This window comes from Stegostoma tigrinum, chromosome 39 (genome assembly GCF_030684315.1).
Source record: "Stegostoma tigrinum isolate sSteTig4 chromosome 39, sSteTig4.hap1, whole genome shotgun sequence".
Taxonomy (NCBI): Eukaryota; Metazoa; Chordata; class Chondrichthyes; order Orectolobiformes; family Stegostomatidae; genus Stegostoma; species Stegostoma tigrinum.
Window position 1 is genome coordinate 8,162,328 of NC_081392.1, and position 25,137 is coordinate 8,187,464.

Genomic DNA, 25,137 nt, shown 5'->3' on the forward strand with positions numbered 1-25,137 from the left:
TCAGTTCAAAGGCAATTAGGGATGAGCAACAAATGCCAGTGATAACCACATCTCATGAAAGAACAAATAACAGGATAGGGAGTTTAAGTCAAACCAACGTGAAGTGGACAAGTCCAGTATGCTAGTGCATACAATGACTGTTTCCTGACCCCATACATTAATGATTACATGCAAACGAATACACGCTGCTGAATGTCTATTGGGAATGGAACTAAAAGCAAGAGTGGATCAACAGGATTAGGATGTGGCCTGATTGCATTTAAATCAATAACCCAAACTAATTACTTGGATAAAGAGCTTCAAAAGAGTCACCAACAGTGACAATGAGATGCCAAATTAAACGGGACAGCTAGGGATAATGATAAAGAAGAAAATCTCAGTTGAGGATGAACAGAACTTTCATGACAAGTTATTCAATGTGCAAAATACTAAATGTCAATGACTCATTACTTAATGAACCTGCTAGGGAATTGTTCAGAGAGTGGTTTGAATGTGGGACCATGACAGGAAGTGATTGGATAGTTCACATGTATTTAAAGGGAAGTTAGATAAACACAAAGGAGAATGGAATAGAAAGATGAAGTAGGGATGGCTTGTGGTGTTACCATATTTGGGTTCAAGTCTCACCTTTTGGCGATTTAAGATGAATTTGTAATGTAGTTGAGCAGGTTGATTATCAGCCTGTAAATCCTTCCAATATGCTGGATGACAACAGTAAGAGTGGAAGGGTCTCCTGGTCAGCCATCCTGCAGAAAGTAATTGCGCACCTCTGCAGTATGTTTTTCTATAGCATGGGTGAATACAAAGGAAGTCCTTGTCCATGACCCACTGAGAGAAAAACATTTTTGCACCTAAGTCTGATACTGAAAGGGGACATGAATTAACATGGTGTTAAAAAATGCAGCAAGTTTTTCCTACAGCAACTTCAAACCCATGACCATTATCCTCTAGAAGGGCAAGGGCAGCAGTTACATGAGAACACTACTACCTGCGAGTTCCCCTCCATCCTCACTTGGAAATATATCACTGTTCCTTCAGTGTTGCTGGGCCAAAATCCTGGAACTTCCTCCATAACAGCATAGTCTAGTTCAGTTCAAGAAGGCAGCCTATCTTCTGAAGGACCAACAAGGAATGGCCAATGAGTGCTGGTCCAGCCAGTGATGCCTACATCTCATGAATAAATAGAAACTACGAAAGAGGCTATCATTCAAAATTCGCATCAACTCTTCCACAACTTTAGTTTTTGTAGCATTTATTTTTACACACAATTTGAACATCTCTGGGTTGGACAAAAAATATTGGCCATCTAATTGCCCTTTTATGGGTTTGCTTTGCTCTTGCAAAGGGCATTTAAGAGTCAATCATATTGTTGCATGTCTGGAAATACGTCTAGGCCAGACTGGGTAAGGATGGCAGATTTTCTTCCCTAAAGGGACATTGGCAGACCAGATATTTTACAACAATCAACAGTAGTGTCATGGTTAGCATTCCTGAGACTTCATTCCACAGACTGCAGTGGTGTTGCACGAGTTCATGAGCAAGTGATAGACGGAGCTAAGCGATCCCACAGCCAACGGATCAGTTCTAAGCTCTGCAGTCCTGCCACATTCAGTTGTGAATAGTGGTGCATGATTAAACAACTCACTGGGAGAGGAGGGTCCACAAATATCTTTATCTTCAGTGATGGAGGAGCTCCCAGCACATCATTGCAAAAGCTAAGGCTAAAGCTTGTACAGCAATCTTCAGCCTGAAGTACCATGTGGATAATTTATCTTGGCCTCCTCCAGTGGTCCCCAGTATTACAGACACCTACTTCAGCCAATTCGATTCACTCCGCGTGATATCAAAAAATGGTAGGAGACGCTGGATACTGCAAAGGCTATGGGCCCTGACAACATTTCAGCAATAGGACTGAATACTTGCAGCTCCACTAGCCAAGCTGTTCCAGTAGAGTTACAACACTGGCAATGTGGAAAATTGTCCAAGTATGTCTTGTACACAAAAGCAGGACAAACCCAACCTGGCCAATTACTGCCCGATTAGCTTACTCTCGATCATCAGGAAATTGATGGAAAGTGACATCAACAGTGCAATTAAGCAGAACTCAGCAATTAAGCTCAGCAATAAGCTGACCAGGGCTACTCAGTTCCTGACCTCAGTACAGCCTTGATCCAAACATGGACAAAAGAGCTGATTCCCAGAGGTGAGGTGAGCGTGACAGCCCTTGACATCAAGGCTGCATTCGACCGAGTGTGGCAGCAAGGAGCCCTGGCAAAACTGGAAACGATGGGAATCTCTGGTGGTTGGAGTCATACCTGGCACATAGGAAGATGGTTGTGGTTGTTGGAGGTCAGTCATCTCAGCCCCAGGACATTGCTTCTGGTATTCCTCAGGGTAGTGTCCTAGACCCAGCCATCACTAGCTGCTTCATCAATAAATTTTTCTCCATCATAAGGTCAGAAGTCAGGATGTTTGCTGATGATTGCACAATGTTCAGCACCATTCACAACTCCTCAGATACTAAAGCAGTCTGTGTCCAACTGCAACAAGATTTGGACAATATCCAGAATTGGGCTGACAAGTGGCAAGTAACATTCACGCCCCACACACGCCAAGCATCATCAATAAGAGACAATCTAATCACCATCCCTTGATATTCAATGGTGTTACCATCACTGAATACCCCATTGTCAACATCCTGTGGGCTATCATTGACCAGAAACTCAACTGGACTCACTACATAAATACAGTGGCTAAGAGAGCTACAGTGGTCAGAAGCTAGGAATACTATGGTGAGTAACTCACCTCCTGACTCCCCAAAGCCTGTCCACCATCTACAAGGCACAAGTCAGCAGTGTGATGGAACACTGCCCAATTACCTGGATGAGTGCAGCTTCAATAACACTCAAGAAGCTTGACACCATCCAGGACAAAGCAGCCGCTTGATTGGTATTACATCCACAAGCATCCACTCCCTCCACCACTGATGCTTAGTAGCAGCAGTGTGTACTATCTACAAGATCTGCTGCAGAAATTCACCAAAGACCCTCAGAGTGCCTCTTCTAAATCCATGACCACTTCAATCTGGAAGGATAGGGCAACAGATGTATGGGAACACCAGCACCTCCAAGTTTCCCTCCAAGACACTCACCATCCTGACTTGGAAATATATCACTGTTCCTTCACTGTCACTGGGTCAAAATCCTGGAATTCCCTCCCTAGTGGAATTGTGGGTCAACCTACAGCTGGTGGACTGCAGTGCATCAAGAAGGCAGCTCACCACTATCTTCTCAAGGGCAACTAGGGATTGGTAAGAAATGCTGACCCAGCCAGCGATGCCCACATCCCACAAATGAATAAATAAATAAAAATGTCCCTAGCGTACTAGCTTTGGTTGTGCATTATTCATGCAATGACATTATTGCTGGGCCACTGCCTCACTCTCCTAAATGGAAAATACAATTTAGAGATCTATAACATAATGCATTTTGGCAGGTGCAACAGGGGAGGAGAATGCACAATCAATGGAAGGATAGTGTGCAGTGAAGGAACATAGGGACCTCGGACTGTATGTTCACAAATCCTTAAAGGTAGCAGAGCAGGTCACTAAGGTGGTTAAGAGATATATGGCACACCTTCCTTTGTTTGCTGAGGTATAGAATACAAAATCAGGGAGGTTATGTTCAAATTGTGTGTCATGTTAACAATAATTGTCTCATAATTGAAAACACATTTCAAGTTATAAAGCAGACATTACAGCAAACCAACTGATTTCTATGCATACAACTTTGTTTTGGACCAGACCAGACTCCCTGAAAATACATTAAGACGGTAGCCTAGACCCTAACTTTTTCTTATTTCATAGGTAAATGCAAGGTGTTGTTTTCCAGATGCAATTCTACTGGTCAAACTACTTGATGTTAAGCAAAACACAATTTATTCAAACACTATAGTTAGAATACAACAAAAGAAAGAGGAACCTAGGATAACTTAACTCTATTGGAAAGTTTGACAGAATAATAGATACAGTACCTCTAACTAATCAACTGTTCCAATATAGTAACATTATTGCTGGGCCACTGCCTCATAAACATACCCTTTGGCAAAAAGGCAAATTCAGAAAAACAGATTGTCTCATATGTTATCTTATCAGCAAGAAAGAGATACATGCAGCAGCTCCCCAGACAGAGAGAGAGGGAGGCAAAGACAGAGTTAGAGAGAGAGGGTAGCAGCCAGGATAGATTCACTGCTTGCCAACCTTGCCCAGACCCCAGCAACAACTAAGGATTTAGCCAAAAGCTAAATAAAAATCCTGGATCTGTGAGAGTTTGACCACACCCACTCAGGCTGCTTCTATTATTCTATTTTTTTAAAAAACCAAAGCCTCACGAATTGTTTATCTTTCCAAAGACTGCTCACTACCTGTCCCCTTATCTCTCTCTAAAAAAAACCAGGACAAAACATATTTCTTAAAGCCACAGCATCGTCGCAGCTTGCAGACCCACAGCAGACAACCGACAGGCAGAGTCACATTATTACAAACAACAGCATATAGTCTTTAAAGGTGAACTCTCTTAGAGGCAAGGTGCACGTACAACATTGCATACAACAGTTCTGACAACTGTGAAGCAAGAAAGGTATGATTGCATTGGAGGGGATATACAGAAGGTTTGTGAGGATGATGCTAAGACTGGAAAATTTTAGCTACGAGGAAACATTGAATAGATTGGAATTATTTTGCTTGAAAATTAAGAGATGGATAAGTGATTTAATTGAGGTCTATAAGATTAGGAGACAGAGCAAATGGGGATGATCTAATTATTTTAGCAGACAGTGAAAAATCAAGAGTCAGAGAATTAAATGAATTGGTGTTGGGGGACTGGAATCTCACCATTAACTTGTAATGAAGCTTGACATGGCAGGAATGTATAGCTCAACATAAGAGAACTCTGGTCATTAGAGAACTGCAGGCAATCATTGACCCTGTTTCATTTGAAGGGTTCAGACATAGTTGTCAATCAAAAACATTACCTCTGGCTAGACCTGACTCTATAGGACCGCACTTCTAAAGGCTACCCACAGAAGTATGACCCCTACTAACCTTTGAAGTTACCGATAAATTGAAACTGCCTTTTCCTCATAACTTGTCTTTGACAGTTACGAAGCTGGTTTCTCAACATGAGTCCAAACAGAATCATTGAGTGTTGCAACACAAAAGAGCCTATTTGGGCTATAATGTTAGAGTAGAATATTGACGTCCTACTGCTCCTCACCCCAATAATAATAACTGTAACTGAATTAATACACACACGAATAATTTTATTTTGGTCCATATGTTGTAAAACCACGTGGATTAGTCCCTATTATGTTCTTAGCAATCATAAACAATATTATAAACATGTCACATATTCATTGCTACAAATTTATGATTAACCTGACCCTCTTGGGCGAATGTAATCAAAGTGACACATCTCACCTACAAAAAGCTGTCACTTTGTTGAGTGAATGGGGAATAGCATACTACACGAGACTAAATTTGCAACAGTGCAATGTTATGGAATTGTGTTTAATATACACACACACACACACAAACACACACACACACACACACACACACACACACACACACACACACACACACACACACACACACACACACACACACACACACACACACACACACACACACCTTGATCCTTCTCTCATTAACTTCGACAATGCCAAAATTGCACACATGTGTATCAGGCACTTAGATTCAAAGTGACCTTAAACTGGATTACTAAATGCATCGAATGTTTAAGAGGGTCTGGATATGAGTTTGCTCGCTGAGCTGGAAGTTTAGTTTTCAGACGTTTCGTCACTTTTTTTAATTTGAAAAAATATACTTTATTCATAGGATGTATAAAAAATAAAACATATTTATACACCTACTCAGTCATGCAAGCTGCTCCAGGTTACCCAGGGGGTACATACACCAACTAAACGAAACAAAGGAAAAAAAACAAAGCAAAGAAAACACCCCAGCAGTCGTCACCCCGCACAGTCCCCGTTGGCCCCCTGATCAGTTGGGGAAGGCACCAGCTGGGCCCAGTTACCAGATAGGGCCCTTTTTTCTATTCTGGATGAGGGGTTTCATACCGTGGTCTTTCCCCACCGCGCCTTGGCGGCAGCTGCCCCAAGCTTTAGCGCGTCCCTCAACACGTAGCCCTGGACCTTGGAGTGCGCCAGTCTGCAACTCTCGGTCGGGGTCAGTTCTTTCAGCTGGCAGACCAGCAAGTTGCGGGCAGACCAAAGAGCGTCTTTCACCGCATTGATGGTCCTCCAGGCGGAGTTGATGTTGGTCTCGGTGTGCGTCCTGGGAAACAGCCCGTAGAGCACGGTGTGCGGCGTCACGGAGCTGCTCAGGACGAACCTCAACAAATACCACTGCATCCCCCTCCAGACCTCCAGGTAGGCCAACGTGGACACACATCTCGCGGTTGACTTGACGCTGCGCACGTTAATGCTCGCAACTCGTACCCCCATTGTGGGCAGTGACCGCAGTACCCTCCCCAAGTCCAAGGTCCAGCCCCTCCATCTGTCCCTTCATGCCCATTGCCCGGGCTAACTGCTGGACGCTCTCCGGGCTCAGGAAACCGTCCCCGCTGCCTTCCGGGTGGCATCCCCCCGTCGGGGGTATGGAGGCAGGAGGGTCCGGCTCCGGGTCAGGCTGGCGACGCGCTGTTTCCTCCTTTCCGCCTGGAAGTTCCGGGGGGCCCTCCAGCGCCCCAGCGGCACATGACTGGGTGTCGGAGGGAGCCTCAGGACGCCTCCCGTCACCTGGAAGCGGGGTGCTGCTCTCCTTCTCCCTTGAGATCTTTAACTTCTGCTTCAGGCGGGCCCTCTCCGAATCCCCCTCGTCAGAGGAGCTCTTTCAGCTCCCCTGTAGCTGCCTCTTCCCGCCTGATGGTTGCGGTTCCTGGGCCTGCTGACGCGCCTTCCTCCTCGCTTTCCGGACTGTCGTCCACTCCCCTGGGTTGCCTGTTGCCGCCTCCATCGACTCCGGGTTGTCGGGGGGGAGCAGAGCCTGCAGGGGTGCTTTGCTGGTCTCAGGCCCATCCTGCGGGGCTGGGCCCTCCTGCACGACCTGGCCCTCCTGCACATTAGTGGGTCCTTGCAGGGCCCTGGTGCCTTCCTCTCCTCCGGGGGGGGGGCTGGCCCCGCATTGCCCCTGCCGGCGACCTGGGCGTAGGTGGTACCCTGCCGCAGGCATGTCCTATAGACGTGGCTCGCTTCCCCGCAAAGGTTGCGGCTTCTCTCTCGTGGGCAATCCTTTGCAAGGTGTCCCTCCTCCCTGCAGTTCCTGCAGATGGTGGCTTTGCAGTCGGCTGCCACGTGACCTGACCTACCACAGACATGGCAGACTTTAGGTTGCCCTGCGTAGGTCAGGTAGCCCTTGCTCCCGCCGATCACGAAGCTGGACGGTGGGTGTACGATGTTCCCGTCCGCGCCCATCCTCAGCGTCACCTTGACCTGCCTCTTACTGGTCCAGATGCCAAAGGGGTCCATGATGTCAGTTAGGTCCCCTTCCACCTTCACGTACCTTCCAAGGAAGGTCAGGACATCAACTGCTGGCACATGCGGGTTGTACATGTGTACAGTCACCATACGGCTCCTCTGCGCTGGCATCACAAACAGCGGGACAGCGGTCAATACAGAGAGGGGGCCCTCACCTCCTTTCTCCTTGAAAACCTCCAGGAAGCGCTCGCAAAGCTTGGCACTCCTGAAGGTTACATCGTAAAAACCTCCTCCGGGGAAATCCTGCAGGCAGTAAATGTCCGCAGCAGCAAACCCACAACAGTCCAACAGGACCCTCTTCACGAAGAAGGTGCAATCCACAGGTGCACCTTCATCCACCTTCTTTACAGAAACACGGATGGTGTTCCGGACCCCCTGACCTGGGGCACGAGCACTTGCCGCAGCCATCGTTGCAGGTTGGCTGCTCCCCTGAACCAGTGTTGGGCCGAAGCCAGCATTAAGATCCACTGGTTGCAAGGCTGCACAGCCAACCCAACGTCTTCCTTCCACCTCCAACACAGTGCTCTCCTCCTCTTGGTCCACAGAAGAGTGGGTCTTTATTTTGTTCTGGATGTAAGCTGGTTCACTGAGCTGGAAGGTTTGTGCCCAGATGTTTCGTCACCATTCCAGGTAACATCATCAGTGAGCCTCTGACGAAGCGCTGGTGTTATGTCCCGCTTTCTATTTATCTGTTTAGGTTTCCTTGAGTTGGTGATGTCAATTCCTGTTAGAACAGGACCCAGGGGAGTGGACGACGGTCCGAAAACGAGGAGGAAGGTGCGCCGGCTGGCCCAGGCACCGCAACCATCAGGCGGGAAGGGGCAGCTACAGGGTGGCTATAAGAGCTCCTCTGACGAGGGAGATTCAGAGAAGGCCCACCCAAAGCAGAAGCTAAAGATCTCAAGGGAGAAGGAAAGCAGCACCCCGCTTCCAGGTGACGGGAGGCGTCCTGAGGCTCCCTCCGACACCAAGCCACGTGCCGCCCGGAACTTCCAGGCGGGAAGGACGAAACAGTGCGTCCCCAGCCTGACCCAGAGCTGGACTCTCCTGCCTCCGTACCCCCGACGGGGGGATGCCACCCGGAAGGCAGCATGGCCGGTTTCCTGAGCCCAGAGAGCGTCCAGCAGTTAGCCCGGGCAATGGGCATGAAGGGACAGATGGAGGGGCTGGACATTGGACTTGGGGAGGGTACTGCGGTCACTGCCCACAATGGGGGTACGAGTTGCGAGCATTAATGTGCGCCGTGTCAAGTCCACCGCAAGATGTGTGTCCACGTTGGCCCACCTGACCACTGTCAAGGCGGACCTCCTCTTTCTGCAGGAGTGCGGGATACCACACCTCGGCAGGTATGGGAAATGGTCCGGCGCCTGGACCTTTGGGCCTTCGATCTGGTCAGGGCGTAACGACTGTCGGTCCTTGGGCCTGGCTATTCTGCTGTGGGAGCGCAACTTCACCATCTCTCAAGTTCAGGAGGTGGTGGGGGTGGCGCCTCCTAGTAGCTGATGTCACCTACAGGAACGCTCCCCTGAGGCTGATCAACGTGTACGCCCCAGCGGTACGGAGTGAGCGGTTAGCCGTCCTGCAGCGGCTTCCACCCCTGCTGGCTACATCCAGGCCGGTCATCCTGGGTGGAGACTTTAACTGCATCATCGATGCAGATGGAAGATCCGGCGTGGGACCAGCGGGTGGGGGAAGTCAACTGGACGTCATGTCCAGATTCCTGATGGGCATGGTGAAGGATGCCAAGCTGCTCGACGTCTTCAGCACCCCTGCAGACAGAGCGCAGCGGAGGTACACCTGGTCGCGGCCAGACGGGTCTATCCGCTCAAGGATAGACTTCCTGTTTGTGTCACGGACGTTCTCGGTCAGGTCCACCGGCATTGAGCCGGTGTTCTTCTCTGACCGCTGCCTCCTGCTGGCTGACTGTCACTTACAGGACGACCAGCCGGCTGGCGAGGGGACGTGGAGGCTCAACACGACTCTGTTGACCCCAGAGAACGTCGAGGAGCTTAAGAGGGAGTACGCCGGTTGGAGAACCGTGAAACCCCTCTTTGAGTCCCTGGGCGACTGGTGGGAGACGGTGAAGGAGAACATAAAGAGGTTCTTTGTCCTCAAGGGTGTTCGGAAGGCGAGAGAGAGGCGGGGAAAGCTGTCGCGACTCCAGAAAAGGGTGTAGAACCTGCTCCTTCTGCAGTTGATGGGGGTCGATGTCATGGAGGACCTCCGTGAGGTGAGGGGCCAGCAAGCCTCGCTCTTCGCCGCGGAGACCTCCAGGATAATCTTCCGGTCCAGGGTCCGCTCCGTGGAGCAGGACGAGACGTGCTCGCGTTTCTTCTTTCAGAAGGTGCACAAAGAGAGCTCTGTGCTTAGCCGGTTGAAGGAGGACGACGGCTCGGTGACGTCGTCTCGGCCCAACATTTTGAGGATCAGCAGATCCTTCTATGCCGGACTGTATGACGCGAAGCCCACGGACAGCACGACCTCCGAGTCGTTCCTGTCGTCTATCACGGAGGTCTTAGACAACGGCACGAGGGAATGGCTGGACCGGCCGATATCCCTGGATGAGCTGACCAGAGCCCTCAAGTCCTTGGAGAGGAATAAGACTCCCGTGAGCGACGGCTTACCGGTCGAGCTGTATTCTGCTCTGTGGGACATTGTCGGCCAGGACCTGCTGGAGGTGTACGACATTGCGCTTCGGGCAGGGGAAATGTGCAAGTCCATGAGGAAGGGCATCATTGCCCTCATTTACAAGAGGAAGGGGGAGACGGAAGAAATTAAGAATTGGCGTCCCATTTCACTATTGAACGTGGACTACAAAATCCTGGCCAAGGTCATAGCCAACCGGGTCAGGTCTGTCCTGGAGTCGGTGATTCACCCTGACCAAACCTGTGCTGTGCCGGGCAGGAAGATCGCTGAGAGCCTCGCGCTCATCAGGGATACGATCGCCTACGTACAGGACAGGCGGGTGGACACCTGCCTCGTCAGCCTGGACCAGGAGAAGGCCTTCGACAGGGTCTCTCATGCTTACATGAGGGACGTCCTGTCCAAATTGGGGTTCGGGGAGGGCATCCGCAATTGGATCCGGCTGCTCTACGCCAACATCGTTAGCGCAGTCTCGATCAACGGGTGGGAATCTGTCAGTTTTCCTGTTAGATCTGGAGTCAGGCAGGGCTGCCCGCTCTCTCCTGCCTTGTTCGTGTGCTGTGTGGAGCCCTTCGCCGCATCCATCAGGAAGGACGTGAACCTGAAGGGCGTGACTATCCCAGGCAGCAAAGGCCTTCAGGTCAAGACCTCCCTGTACATGGACGATGTTGCCGTCTTCTGCACCGATCATCGGTCAGTGAGTAGGCTGTTGGACATCTGCGGCAGTTTGAACTGGCCTCGGGTGCCAAAGTCAATAGGGGTAAGAGCGAGGCCATGTTCTTCAGGAACTGGGACGACCGCTCCTTCATCCCCTTCACCGTCAGGACAGACTACCTGAAGGTGCTGGGTGTTTGGTTCGGTGGAGCTGGGGTGTGCACTAAGACTTGGGAGGAGCATATCACCAAACTGAAGCAGAAGCTGGGCAGGTGGACGCTCCGGTCCCTCTCCATTGCTGATAAGAACCTGGTTGTCAGGTGCGAGGGGCTTTCGGTACTGTTGTATGTGGCGCAGGCCTGGCCTATTCCCTGGACCTGCGCCGCTGTTGTCACCCGGGCCATCTTCCACTTCATTTGGGGGTCGAGGATGGACCGGGTCCGCAGGGATAGCATGTACAAAGACCTGGGAAATGGGGGAAAGGGCGTACCGAATGCCACCCTCGCCCTGACGGCTACCTTTGTGTGCGGCTGCATCAAGCTGTGTGTAGATCCTCAGTACGCAAACACCAAGTGTCACTACTTACTGAGGTTCTACCTGTCCCCAGTGTTGCGAAGGACGGGCCTGGCCTCGTTGCCGCGGAATGCTCCGCGTAGTTGGACCGTCCCGCACCACCTGTCCTTCGTGGAGAAATGTTTGAAAGGAAACACCTTTGACCACAAGGCCGTTAGGCAGTGGTCAGCATGTAGTATCCTCGAGACCCTTCAGGAAAAGGAGAGGGTGGATCCCATCGTGTGGTTCCCCACCCAGACTGCCAAAGTCATTTGGCAGAATGCCTCATCGCCAGAACCTTCAAACAAGCACAAGGACATTGCTTGGCTGGCGGTGAGAGGGGCTCTGCCAGTGAGATCCTTTATGAATGCCCGGAATCTCTGCGCCACTGCATGCTGCCCTCGAGGTGGCTGCGGGGGTGACAAGACTGTCGATCACCTCCTTCTGGAGTGTGCCTATGCGCAGGAGGTCTGGAGGGGGATGCAGTGGTATTTGTCGAGGTTTGTCCCGAGCAGCTCCGTGACATGTGGCTCCGTGCTCTACGGGCTGTTTCCCAGGACTCACACCGAGACCAACATCAACTCCGCCTGGAGGACCATCAATGCGGTGAAAGACGCTCTTTGGTCTGCCCGCAACTTGCTGGTCTGCCAGCTGAAAGAACTGACCCCGACCGAGTGTTGCAGACTGGCGCACCCCAAGGTCCAGGACTACGTGCTGAGGGACGCGCTAAAGCTTGGGGCAGCCGCCGCCAAGGCGCGGTGGGGAAAGACCACAGTATGAAACCCCTCATCCAGAATAGAAAAAAGGGCCCTATCTGGTAACTGGGCCCAGCTGGCGCCTTCCCCAACTGGTCAGGGGGCCAAAGGGGACTGTGCGGGGTGACGACTGCCGGGGTGTTTTCTTTGCTTTGTTTTTTTTTCTTCTTTGTTTGTTTTTTTTCCTTTAGTTGGTGTATGTACCCCCTGGGTAACCCGGAGCGGCTTGCATGACTGGGTAGGTGTATAAATATGTTTTATTTTTTGTACATCTTATGAATAAAGTATATTTTTTCAAACAAAAAAAAGTGACGAAACGTCTGAAAACTAACCTTCCAGCTCAGCGAGCAAACTCACATCCAGACCCTCAACCTGAGCTACAAATCTTCTCAAAACTCGTTATGTTTAAGAGGGCTTTACATATCAATTTTCTAAATCATTGCAATGCATCTCAAGAGTGAAAATTCGCTGTTTAATAGTCATATCAGACCTAATGCTCAGTACAAAGTATCTGTTTGTAATGCAGGACTTACCAAAGAGTACGCGAACATGTTTCAAAGAGTTCAGGAAAAGCTCTGAAGCTACTCTGATATAATTAGCCAACTGAATGTGTATTCCCTTGCTAAAAGCCAGGAAAAGGTCTATGTGGGCTTTAAAAACCTCCAGAATCCCAACGGCACTGTCTCTTGCCGCATGAAAGCATATGTGTGTTGTGATTAAGGAGAAAAGATGCCATTCCTCAAATGAAATATTGAAGAAGCAGACCACAAGACAGCTCAACAACCCTATTTTACAATTAATAAATTGACTGATTGAGGATTCATTTAACTCAAACTGACAATAGCTGATCTGTGGACCTTAACACAAAATTCAGAACATAGGAGACCTTTCACCTCTATTCTGTAAATTAGAAAGAACTGTATTTGCTGAATACTACACTATCAACATCTTCCCATTGAATGAAACAAAACTGCACAAGCCATATCAATACAAAGAAGAACATATGAACAAGGAACTCAGCAGGACCTGGCAGCATCAATGTAGTGAGAAACAGAGTTAAAGTGAGTCCAGTATGATGCTCCTTTGGAACTGAAGGGGGCCGGAAAATGATGGGCTTTTTTGATGACAGAGAGTGAGGAGGAGTGTAGAATGCTGTTACGTTATGTTGGGTGGCACGGTGGCTCAATGGCTAGCACTGCTGCCTCACAGCAACAGGGACCCAAGTTCAATTCCAGCCTTGGGCGACCGTCTGTGTGGAGTTTACACATTCTCCCCATTTCCGCAGTGTGCTTCAGTTTCCTCCCACAGTTCGAAGGTGTGTGGTTAGTGGATTGGCCATGCTAAATTTCCCAGAGTGTCCAGGTTAGGTGGATTAGCCATGGGAAATGAAGGGTTACAGGGATGGGATAGGATAAGGCTGTGGGGTGGTGGCAAGTTGGTGTAGGCTTGTTTCCACACTGTAGGGAGATAAGTGGAACAGCTGATGAGGGTGTCCACTGCAAAAGGTACAGAGAATGTTAATGACTGTAGAGGAGCATATATGGATGGATCCTAAGTGATAACGGTGGAAATTAGTAGCAAAAAATAGGTGATCTCTACAAAAGCAAGCCTATTTAAACAAGTCACTGAAAGGAGGAAATGGATGTAGCCAAAACGGAGAACAGTACTCATACTGTGATGTTGTTGAACTCAGCTCTGTGTCCTGAAGGCTGAAGAGTGCTTTGGTGCAAATTGAGGTATTGTTCCTTTGGCTTTGCTGGAGCACGGCAGGCCCAGGACAGAAATGAACCTAATCCTAACCCTTTCAGAGCCATATAAATACTGCAACTACAAATGAATGCAAAGTGAGAGGACCAAGCAGCATCAGAGGAGCAGGAAGACTGACATTTTGGGCCTACACCCTTCTTCAGAAAAATTTTCTGAGGAAGGGTCTAGGCCTGAAACACCAGCCTTCCTGCTCCTCTGATGCTGCTTGGCCTGCTGTGTTCATCCAGCCCAACACCTTGTTATCTCAGATTCTCCAGCATCTGCAGTTCCTACTATCTCAAATGCCAAGTGAGAACATGCTTTTCGCACAGCGAGTAGTTAGGATATGGAATGTACTGTCTAGAAATGATGGTGGAAGCATATTCAGTTGAAGCATTCAAGAGGGCATTTTGACTTGAGATAATGTGCATAAGTATGGGGCAACACAAGAAATTAGTAGTCGGTAATGATAGTCATTTGAAGAATCCAACAGGCACGATAGGTCAAATGGCTTCACAGGCACCCAATTCGCAGAATGGACCATGCTCACACAGCATCACTGCCTTGCCTTTACTGCACTCCCTGCTCCAACCAGACCTACCAGGCTCAGAGTACATCTGTCTTGTCCTGCTGTTTAGTGCTGGCATAAAGACAGGGAGATTGTTATAGTTGTCAGCAGCCCTCAGCCAGCTCAAAGAAGACAGCCTTCAGCAGGGGGTCTCGGCACAGTAAGTTAATGGTAACCTTGAATATCAGTCTAGGGGCTTTGGGTAGCGTCAGACACCACTTGCCAAAATCATAGAATTAGGGAAGTGTTAGGATGCAGACAAAGGCCATTTGGCCGATCGTGCCTGCCGTGACATTATATTACAGAATACGGGAAAATATGAGGTTATGCACTTTGGCAGGAAAAATAGAGGAACTGAATATTACTTAAATGGAGAAATATTGCAAAAAGCCTCAGAATAGAGAGAGTTAAAAATCCTTGTGAAGAAATCACAAAAAGCTGGCAAAGAAGTTCAGCAGATATTATATAATGCAAATAGAATGTTGGTCTTTATTTCAAAAGGACTGGGGTATAAAAATGGGGAAGTCATGTTAAAATTAAACAAGGCATTAGACCACAACTGAAATACTGTAACCAATTTTGGCCAATTATATAAGAAAAGATATACTGGAAATGGGGTGTTGGTCTTTATTTCAAAAGGACTAGGGTATAAAAATGGGGAAGTGTTGCTCAAACCATACAAGACACTAGTCAGACCACAACAAGAATAACACAAACAGAGGTTGTAGGAAAAGCTCAGCAGGTCTGGCAGCATCTGTGAAGAAAAATCAATTAACGTTTCAGGTCCAGTTTCCCTTCCTTGGAACTAGTCAGACCACATTTGGAACACTGAACAATTTTGGGTCAGTTACGTGGGCAGCAGGAGCTATCCAGAGAAAGTTCACTAGGCTAAGGCTGGTTTTGGAAGGACTGTCTCGGAAGGAGAGCTTGAGTAGATTGGGCTTGTACTCTTTAGCATTAAAGAATGAGAGACAAATGTATTAAAAAATACCAGTTTTTACGTGACAAAGAGGTTTTCTTTTCTCTGCATGGGAGAGTCTAGGACCAGAGGGCATAATCTCAGAGTAAGGGGTCACATAATTTAAGAGAGAGGAGAAATTTATTCACTCCGAGGGCAGTGAATTTGTGGAATTATTTACCACAGGGGACTGTAGAGGTTGGGTCATTAAGTATCTTTAAGGCTGAGATGACAGATTTTTTAATTAGTAAGAGAATCAAGGGTTATAGGGAAAAGTTGAAGATTATCAGTCCAGCCATGACTCTGTGCTAACCCCTACAAGGGAATCACTAATCAATGGCCTGGTGGAGGTCACTGAGTACAAGTCCCACTGGTGACAGGTAATGGCCTGTCCAGCAGGAATTAATCATCTGAGACTTTATGCAGTAGACTTGGGTATGGGCCTGCAGAGCTTCTTATTCATTGGATGAGGTTGTCACTGGCCAGGTCAGCGTTTTGTTGCCCATCCCTAATTACCCAGAGTGCAGTCAAGACAGGGCCAGGAGTCATATGTAGGCCAGACCAGGCAGGAATGGCGGTTTCCTTCCTTAAAGGACACTGGTGAACCAGATGGGCCTTAATTCCATCGTTTATTGAATTCAAGTTCCACCACCTACTATTGGCAGGATTTGAACCCTGATCTGTGGAAGTATTCTGGGTCTTTGGATTAACAGTCCAGCAATTATGCTACTAGGTCATTGCCTCCCTGTGAGTCTAAAACTGAGACTATATAACTATGTGGATCAAGAGTAGCCTATACATGCCATGAGTAGTGGCTTTAATTTGGTATTCAACAATAAAGAATGTTATTTTCTAGCCGTGCTTCCTGAGTTATTACAATCCCACTGAATGATGGAGCAGCTTTGATGGGCTGAACAGCCTACTTCTGCTATTAAACCTTATGGTCTCATGTGGTCATTTGGGTGAATGGAATAGATTCATTTCATGCGTAGTTAGCTCTGCCTAATATTTATCCCTCAATCGACATCGCAATAACCACATTGGTTACTAGCATGGGAATAACAAGGTGTAGGGCTGGATGAACACAGCAGGCCAAGCAGCATCAGAGGAGCAGGAAAGCTGACGTTTCGGGTCCCTTGGTTACTATCACAGTGTTCTTTTTGGGATCTTGCTGTGCGCAAAACTGCCTGCAGTGTCACTTTACTTTCTAACAAGCGACTGCAAAGCACGCTCAAATGTAGCTGGCTATGAAAAACACCGTTTCAACACAGATCTTTGCCGTGGGAAGAATTCACTCACACTAATAATCCGCCTGGCAACAACGCACCATTCAGAATCAAGAGTAACGGTAACTGACAGGCCCACTAGCCAATAGAACGGAAGAGCAGGCATGAATGGTGGGGGGTCATGTGATGCTGCGTCTTATGACTGAGCTCTCAAGGGTAGGGCAATTGCTGTTAAGTTCCTGGAAGCGGTGTGTGTGGAGTTGGATTTGGGTTGAGGATGTTGTTGGCGCCGATCGCCGTGTTGTTTCTGCCTTGGCTGGAGTCCGCTCTCAGCTTGGGACTCGGAGGTAAGAAGTTGCGAGCAGAGGCTGTCAGTGAGCCATGAGGAACTCTCACGGTGGGAGAGAGAATGAATGAATGATGGAGTAGTTCTGAGGACGGGTCACCCGACCAGAAACGTTACCTCTGTTTTCTCCTTCACAGATGCTGTCAGCCCTGCTGAGCTCTTCCAGCAACTTTATTTTTGATCCTGATTTACAGGATCCGCAGTTCTTTTTGGTTTTTAGTGAATGACCAGAGTATGTTGGGCTGGGTTGGGGATGACGGGCTGGGAGGATGAGGATGAGGGTATGGGGCTAGTAGGGGTCGAAGAGTGTGCTGTGGAGGGGGGTTGGTGAGAGTGTCCAGGAGGACAGAGGGTCTAGTTGCGTTGGGAGGGGTGTTGGATGAATGGTGGGGTTACAGAGAGAGATGGGGGGGTGGGGAAGGGAGGGGATGGTGTAAGAGAGCGGGGAGGTGGAGGGCAGTATAAGGGAGGTGGGGGTGAAGTATGGGTTGTAATGGAGGTGGCAGAAGGTGTGTGATATGCAGGAGGAGAGTCTTGCTTCAGGGCTGGCTTAGGAGGAAGATGGAGGGAGCATGCTGTATTTGGCCATTGCAGGAAGATGAGTCTCTTTGACGCAAGAGCTGGCCATTTGGCCCTTCAAGCCAGCTCCACCACTGGCCAACTTTCTGTCTGGTCTGCATCACGTATACCTTCCTACACTATGTCCTTAATGTCCAAAAAAAAAAATCTGCATCTGTCTTGAATATAAACTCCCTCATGCAGAGGGAGGTGTGTGTGGCATGAGCTGCCAGTGGAGGTGGGTATGACTACAACATTTAAAGGGCATCTGGGTGGGTATATGAATAGGAAGGGTTTTGAGCGATAGTGACCAAATGCTTGCAAATGGCACTAGATTAATTTACGATAGCTGCGTGGATGAGTTTGACTGAAGGGTCTGTTTCTGTGCTGTACAACTTTGACCATGAATTGCCGAGTATGTGCAAGCTCCTTAGGTGTAGAAGTCAAAAGACACTGACTGAGGGAGTGTTGGGTGAGGTTGAAGTATGGTGTGGAAGAGAAATTTAGATTCAGTGACTCCGTCTAGTTCATTGATCTACATCTGCTTAATTGGGTACCTGCAGTTTCTGGATTTTAACCATGGTCACCCTTGCTGTTTCTTTTGAGTGCTTATGTTTGAAGACCAAACCTCGATAGGCAACCTGGATCTCACTCCTTGGGGTTAGAGATAATGGGAACTGCAGATGCTGGAGAGGGTCTAGACCTGAAATGTCAGCTTTTGTGCTTCTAAGATGCTGCTTGGCCTGCTGTGTTCCTCCAGCTCCACACTTTGCTATCTCTCACCTTGGCCATCTTTTCCAGTTTTATCAAAAGCAAAATAGGGAATTCAGGTCGGCTAACATTTGTAGGAGAAAGAGTTATGCTTTATATTGAGATGCCCTTTCATCAGAACAGAATCATAAGCACCTTTTGCATCTTTTTCTGCTGGTTTGAGCAAACTGGCGTTTAGTTCTGTGGTCAGCAATTTGTATTGCCCACAGAACTACAAATTGATTATGATGCTTTGGTGTAGTGTGCTGTAAATTGAGCCTCCTTTATTTCCAGAGTTGTTGAATGTTAACGTTCCTTAGAAAGGATGCATGGTGCCCCATTACGTGCTTTCCAGACCAGGGCTGACAGAGTATGGAGCAAGCTTCTATACTTAACAAGAAATTATTAATTGCAGATGATTTAGACTATAGCCACAAGTAAACAAAGCACTCCCAGCTAAAGCTGTAATTCCTTAAAATGCCCCTTATACACACACTCGGAGACACACATGCCCCACTGGAAAAAAAGCAGGGAAATTGTTATTGGCAAAGTTGGAAAAAAAGTTAGTTCAGTCATCTTTGCTTGTCTAATCTGATGTTGAGATGATCCTCCCAGCAAGTCAGGCCAATGATGTTTGGTTGACTTTCTCTGGAAGCTTCAAGCTTTACAAGAAAAGTGACTGCCTTGAAAATGTCTGTGATCTACCATTTTGAAAAGCAGCAGCTGCTATATGGAAGGTAATTGGTTTTCTTCACATTTGAACTGAGTTTTTTGTTCTGTCTATTTTTACCAAAGAATAGGCAGTTTCTGCTGGGGGTAACAGCACTGCTTCTGTGTCTTTGTATTTGCATATCTATCTCTCTGGTTTCCAGTTCTAACCTGTTGAGTTGGGTGAGACACTATCAGCAACGCTTGTAAACAGGGATGAAAGATAATTGGGGGTGTATGGAAAAATTGAAAGTTGGGGTTTAAAATCGGATCAACCAAAATTTATTGAATGACAGTAGGCTCAAGCAGTTGAGCAGCTTTGTTCTCTGCTCATAAACAACTGTTTGACTCTTTAATGTCTGAACATCACAAACCCAGAGCCACAAAACAGATTGTGGCATGGTGGCTCAGTGGTTAGCGCTGCTGCCTCAGTGCCAGGCACGTGGGTCTGATTCCACCCTCGGGTGACTGTGCAGACTCTACACACACATTCTCCCTGTGTCTGTGTGGGTTCCCTCCAGGTCTCTGGTTTCCTCCCACAGTCCAAAGATGTGCAGGTTAGGTGGATTGGCCATGCTAAATTGCCCCATAGTGTTCAGGGATGCCTGGATAATGTAGGTTATAGGGGGATGGGGTGCTTTGAGGGTTGGTGTGGACTTGTTGGGTCAAAGGGTTTGTTTCCTCATTATAGGGTTTCTATGGTCTGTCGTGGCCATCCTTGTGAATCCTTTTTTGTTGTTTTTAAAAATTCTTTCACATTGCAATCCAGATTTTAGAGACAAGAGTAAGAAGCCTTACAGGATTGAATCCTTTATTCCAAAGAAGTCCTAACGAACTCAATGTTAACTATATTTCTTTTTCCTCGGATACTGCCAAACGTGCCGAGTTCCTCAAGTATGTTCTTGTCATGCCCAGAGCAGTAATGAGGGAATTGCGCTGGAAGGATCTGCTCTCACTTGGGACGACATCCTTTCTGTCCTTTTGAATGGATGCAGGGGATCCCTGGGCTGCTGTCTGAAGAGGACTTGAGGATATTTACCTATCACTTGGCCATTATTTTTGCCCTCAACCAGCATTGTTGAAACAGATTTTCTTTCTGTGTGGGATCATGCTCTGTGCAAATTAGTGCAGGAAAAGGCCATGTGCCTTTTCATGTCATGGCACTAGTGCTCTGAGCATTTCAACTTGGTGCCAATCTCCTGCCTTCCCCCAATAACTTCACACAATCATCTTTATGTAACAAATTTAATACCCTCCTGAATGCCTCAGTTAAACCTGCCTCCTTCACACTTTTTCCAGGAGTGCATCCAGACCCTTGCTGTTTGTCACAAAAGAATTCTTTTCCTTATCTTGAATTTTTTTGCAGAACATTTTAAAACTGCCACAGCCGCTAACAATTTTTAAAAAATTGCTGGAAAAGCTCAGGTCTGGCAGCATTGGTGGAAAGAAATCAGTTAACATTTCAGGTCGAGTGACTCTCCTCAGAACACTCTTTAAAACTGCCATCTGGTTCCCAGCCCATTTGGGAACAGGAACATTTTCTTACCCCCTCAGCACTGACCAGAGCACTCATTAGAATCCCTCTGGTGGAAGCAGGTCATTAGGCTCATTTTAAGTCTACCCTATCTAAGGAGTATCCCATCCAGATCTACCTTCCTGCCCACCCTTTCCCTGTTAGCCCTCATTCCCCATGGCTAATCCACCTAGCCTGCATGTCTTTTGGACATCACAATTGTGAAAACTTCAATCAAATCTGCCCTTAGCTGCCTTCTCTAAAGTAAACTGTTGTAACATCTCCAGGTTATCCTTATTACTGATGCGTCTCTCTGGCAGCATTCTTGCAAACCTCTTCTGCACTCTCCCCAATGCAGTTGCATCTTTTCTATTTACATGCCTTCAACACTTAAGTGACTACACTGTCATTCTGCTTCCTCGATTGCAGACTGATTTGAGCTTCTCAAGGTTGTAAAATGGTTTGGAAATTCCAGAGTCTGGAATTTAAGGAGCATGATAACTTGAATGTTTTTATGGCTGCAGGAGTTTACACAGATAAGGGTGAGACCATGGAGTGATTAGAAAAGGAGAATGTGATTTTTTTTTTTTTGAAATTTTATTGCTGGACAAGAGCTGGATCAAGTCATGAGGCAGATGGATGAATGGGTGTGGTGTGAGCAGCCGTTCTTGGTTGCAGGGACATTACTGTTGTCAGTATGTGACTGGGATCCTTGAGGTGTGAGGTGCTGGGATATTACAGTGAGCTGTCATTCTACATTCTGTTTGTGCAAATTAACTCCCCCACTGTAGGGGTAGAGAGAAGATAAAATACTGGGATTGGAGTATTTTGGGCAAACATTGGTCACCATAAGCAGAGACTGGACTGGCCGTAATACTTCGGCTACAACAGCAGGTCAGAAGGTAGGAATCCTGCAGCTGACTCCCCAAACCCTGTCCACCATCTGCAAGGCACAAGCCAGGAGTGTGACTCCCCACTTGCCTGGATGTGTGCAGCTCCAACAACACTCAGCTCAATGCCATCCAGAGCAAAGCAGCCTGATTGATATCACATTCCATAAATATTCTCTCCCTTCACCTGCTCGGGGGTAGCAGTGTGTAGTGTCTACTAAACATGCTGCAAAAATTCAGCAGGTCCTGAGACAGCACCTTCCAAATGAAAGACTTGGCCTACTTCTGCTTCAGCATCTACTATCAGTCAGAGCATGCTTCAGTAGTCAATGAAAAGACTGATCTGAATCTTCAATTCATTATTTTCCTGTTTGCCGTAATGCTTGACTTTGCAGAATGAACATTTGTCAGCCTTGAATATCTGCGTTAGCGCAACCTCTGCAGCAAAATTCTCCATTTCGTCCCCTCGGACAGAAGACATTCCTCCTCACCTCTATTAAATGAGAGATCCCTTATTCTAAGATCTCCCATCTGGAAGGGCAAGGGCAGCAGATACATGGGAACACTGTCTGCATGTGCCCCTTCAAGCCACTCACCATCTTCACCTGGGGAACATTTATCATTGTTCTTTCAGTGTGGCTGTGTTAAAGTCCTGGAATTGCCTCCCTCACAGCATTTTGGGTCTACCTACACCAAATGGAGACTGCGGCAGCTCAGGAGAGTGGCTTGCCACCAACTTCTCAGGGGTGTTGATGGAGTGGCAATAAATAATCCAGCCAGTGATGCCCAGTGACTGAATTTTAAAAACCCAAAGCTACCAGTGAAATGGAATCAATAGCAGGTCTCTACTTGATGCAGATCCTGGCCTGTCTCCCTGTTTGGGCCTGTTGCAAAGCGTCAGAGCTTGAAGCAAGCAATCCTTGCCTCCCCCACCCATTCCCTATTTTTGGCTTGTTTTGCAGCCCCAGGCCTACACCTGCCCACAGCCATTCCCACTTCCATCTTGAAGTTGGCCAGCTGGTTTGGATGTGTGGACTTTAAAATCGTCGTAGCTGGGTCTTTTTCAGTATTTCCTTGTCGCTGTGATGTACTTAAACTGTGACAATTACATGAGGCTGCAGTGATATGAGGGGCTATGCTGAAAGTAGAGGACATGCAGAAGAGCCAACCTGTCAGCAACATTTGTTGCTGAATGGGCAACACTGAGCAGACACAGAGGAGAATGATGTATGTGTTCTTATTCACCAGAAACCTGGTGACTTTCCCAATTATTGCTCTGCCCATCCTTTGGCACATGGTCACTAATTTCAACCATGGTGTCCTGTCAACCAAGTACAGTTGGTCTCTTAGTTAAAACTTTTGTATACTGATGAAAAACAATACATTAGCTGTTTCATGTCCACGTCAAATAGAGTAAACGTCCCTATCTAACACTCCAGGACAGGATTAAATGCAGTAAAGGTTACTGTATGCTAAAAGTGAAAGTAAAGCTGTCGTTTGCACAGTCCCCATCACACACGCTGTCAACTCGGTTCTTACTGGAATCTTGCAGCAAAAGACTATCTTCGTTACATTGGCGTGCATTCAAAACAAATCCTAATCCTGTAGGTGAAATTTCTACTAGTGCTGTTTTTGGTGAAAATAACTATTGCATTTAGTTTGTGTGATTTAGTTTCTGTAGCTGACTGCCTGTCGGTATTAGTTAAGAACCTATTTCAGCATAAATTTATTTTTAGTTTAGTTCTTGAATTATGGTTGTCATTTAGTGTATCAGGCCTGGCCCGCTTCCGCCGCCTCCTTTTGTTTATCTCAACAACACTACTCTCTAAAGTTGTTGACCTGCTCGCTGAGCTGGCTTGTTTTTGTTCAGACGTTTCGTCAACATGCTAGGTAACATCAGTGAGGCCTCTGATCCGATATTGTCCCACTCTGCTTGGAATTATATTGTCCTGTCCATTATGGTGAGTAGTGTCATTTCCAGTTTTGTATTGTATGGGTTTGTATGCAGGGTCCAGTTCTGTTTAATTGCCTTCATGGGTCGAGAACCCTGCCTATGGGAATGCCTGTCAGTTTGGCTTGGGTTACTGTGGTTATATTGTCCCAGTTAAACAGATAAGCCTTCATTGTCCGAGTGCACTGATATTCAAGAGTTTGTCGTGTCGTTTTGCTGCTAGCTGATGTTTGTGTACTCTGATGGCTAGTTTGCTTCCTGTCTCTCCAATGGAGAGTTCCAAACTTCAGTATACAGGAAAGCAACACACTGACCAAATACTCAACTTCCACAGTAACCACCCTGACATCCATAAACAAAGCTGCATTAGGACACTAATTAAATGCGCCACCATTCACTGCAGCATGTCAGAACTAGGCAGGGGGGAAGAAAAAGAGCACCTCCTATAAAATCTTCACTATGAAAAGGTATCTTTGCAACTTCATCTGCAGATGCCTATTAAACCGACAATGGCAAGAGGACACAGTATGCCATAACACTGGCTACACTGTCCTACATCGAGTAAGTAATCGGGACTGACAACAAGACTCCTACAACCACTAGAAATCATGGTGGCACGCAGCCCACAGCCACTCCACCACAAACTCTGAAGAATTTAAAGACCCTATTCCATAACATGCAGAACCAACGTAGTTGACAAAATACCATGCAATGACTGACTTCCACAAGTTGGGCAGATTGGAAGGAAACTTGCCATCAGAATACATAAACATCAGCCAGCAGCAAAATGACATGAATTTTCTTTAAGATCGGTGCACTTGGACAATGAAGGCCGTCAGTTTAACTGGGACAAAGTAATAGTAACCCAAGCCAAACATAGGTGTGCACAAGAATTCCCAGAGGCATGGTTCTCCACCATACTTCAATCAACAAATGTATAGAATTAGACCCATGTACAGAACAAAACCAGAAACGACACTACTTGCCAAAATGGACCAGATCATATAAATTCCAAGCAGAGTAGAACAACACTTCATCAGAGCCCTCGTTAATGTTATCTAGTTTTTGTTCAGACATTTCGTCACCATACAATTTAATAACTTCACCCACAACCTAAGCTACAAAACTGTGCTAAAACCTTAAACTACTCTCTGTAAGCTGTGCACAAGCCAGTTCTCAGTCAACAAAACTAAATAAATTGGATTAATGTCTCACGATGATACAAAACTTGTATTTCCACAGAGATAGTAGGAATTGCAGATACTGGAGAATCTGAGATAACAAAGTGTAGAGCTGGATGAATGCAGCAGGCCAAGTGGCATCAGGAGAGCAGGAAAGCTGATGTTTTTGGCCCTAAATGCTCCTTGGGGAAGGGAGTTCTGAAGTAAATAGGGAGAGGGGGCGTGGAAGTGGATGGCAGATGGATAGAGGAGAAGATAGGTGGTGAGGATAGAGCCAGTAAAAGTGAGTGTAGATGGGAGTTAGGGAAGGGATAGGTCAGTCCAGGGAGGACTGACAGGTCAAGGGCAGGGGTGGGATGAGGCTGGTAGGTAGGAGATGAGGAAGGACAGGTTAGGGAGGCGAGGACGAGCTGGATTGGTTCTGGGATGCAGTCGGAGGGAGGGGAGATTTTGAACCTTGTATTTCCACCATGCTTTTCATCAACAGATGTCTCTGAGCGCTCCCTCAGCCAGTGAATTACTTTTAAAGTGTAGCCAATATTGTAATGGACGGTGATGTCCATTTGTGCGATACACTGTAA

The 25,137-nt window shown here is 47.3% G+C and overlaps 1 protein-coding gene across 1 annotated transcript in view; it reads left to right on the forward strand.

Annotated features, from left to right (window-relative positions):
• Positions 1–16,874: 16,874 nt before the first annotated feature.
• LOC125447629 (thymus-specific serine protease) overlaps positions 16,875–25,137 on the forward strand; it is a 34,926-nt gene continuing 26,663 nt past the window's right edge. The window contains exon 1 of the mRNA XM_048522202.2: positions 16,875–17,006. Within this exon, the coding sequence (XP_048378159.1) occupies positions 16,937–17,006 (70 nt within the window). The 5' untranslated portion in view covers positions 16,875–16,936. The remainder of the gene's footprint in view (positions 17,007–25,137) is intronic.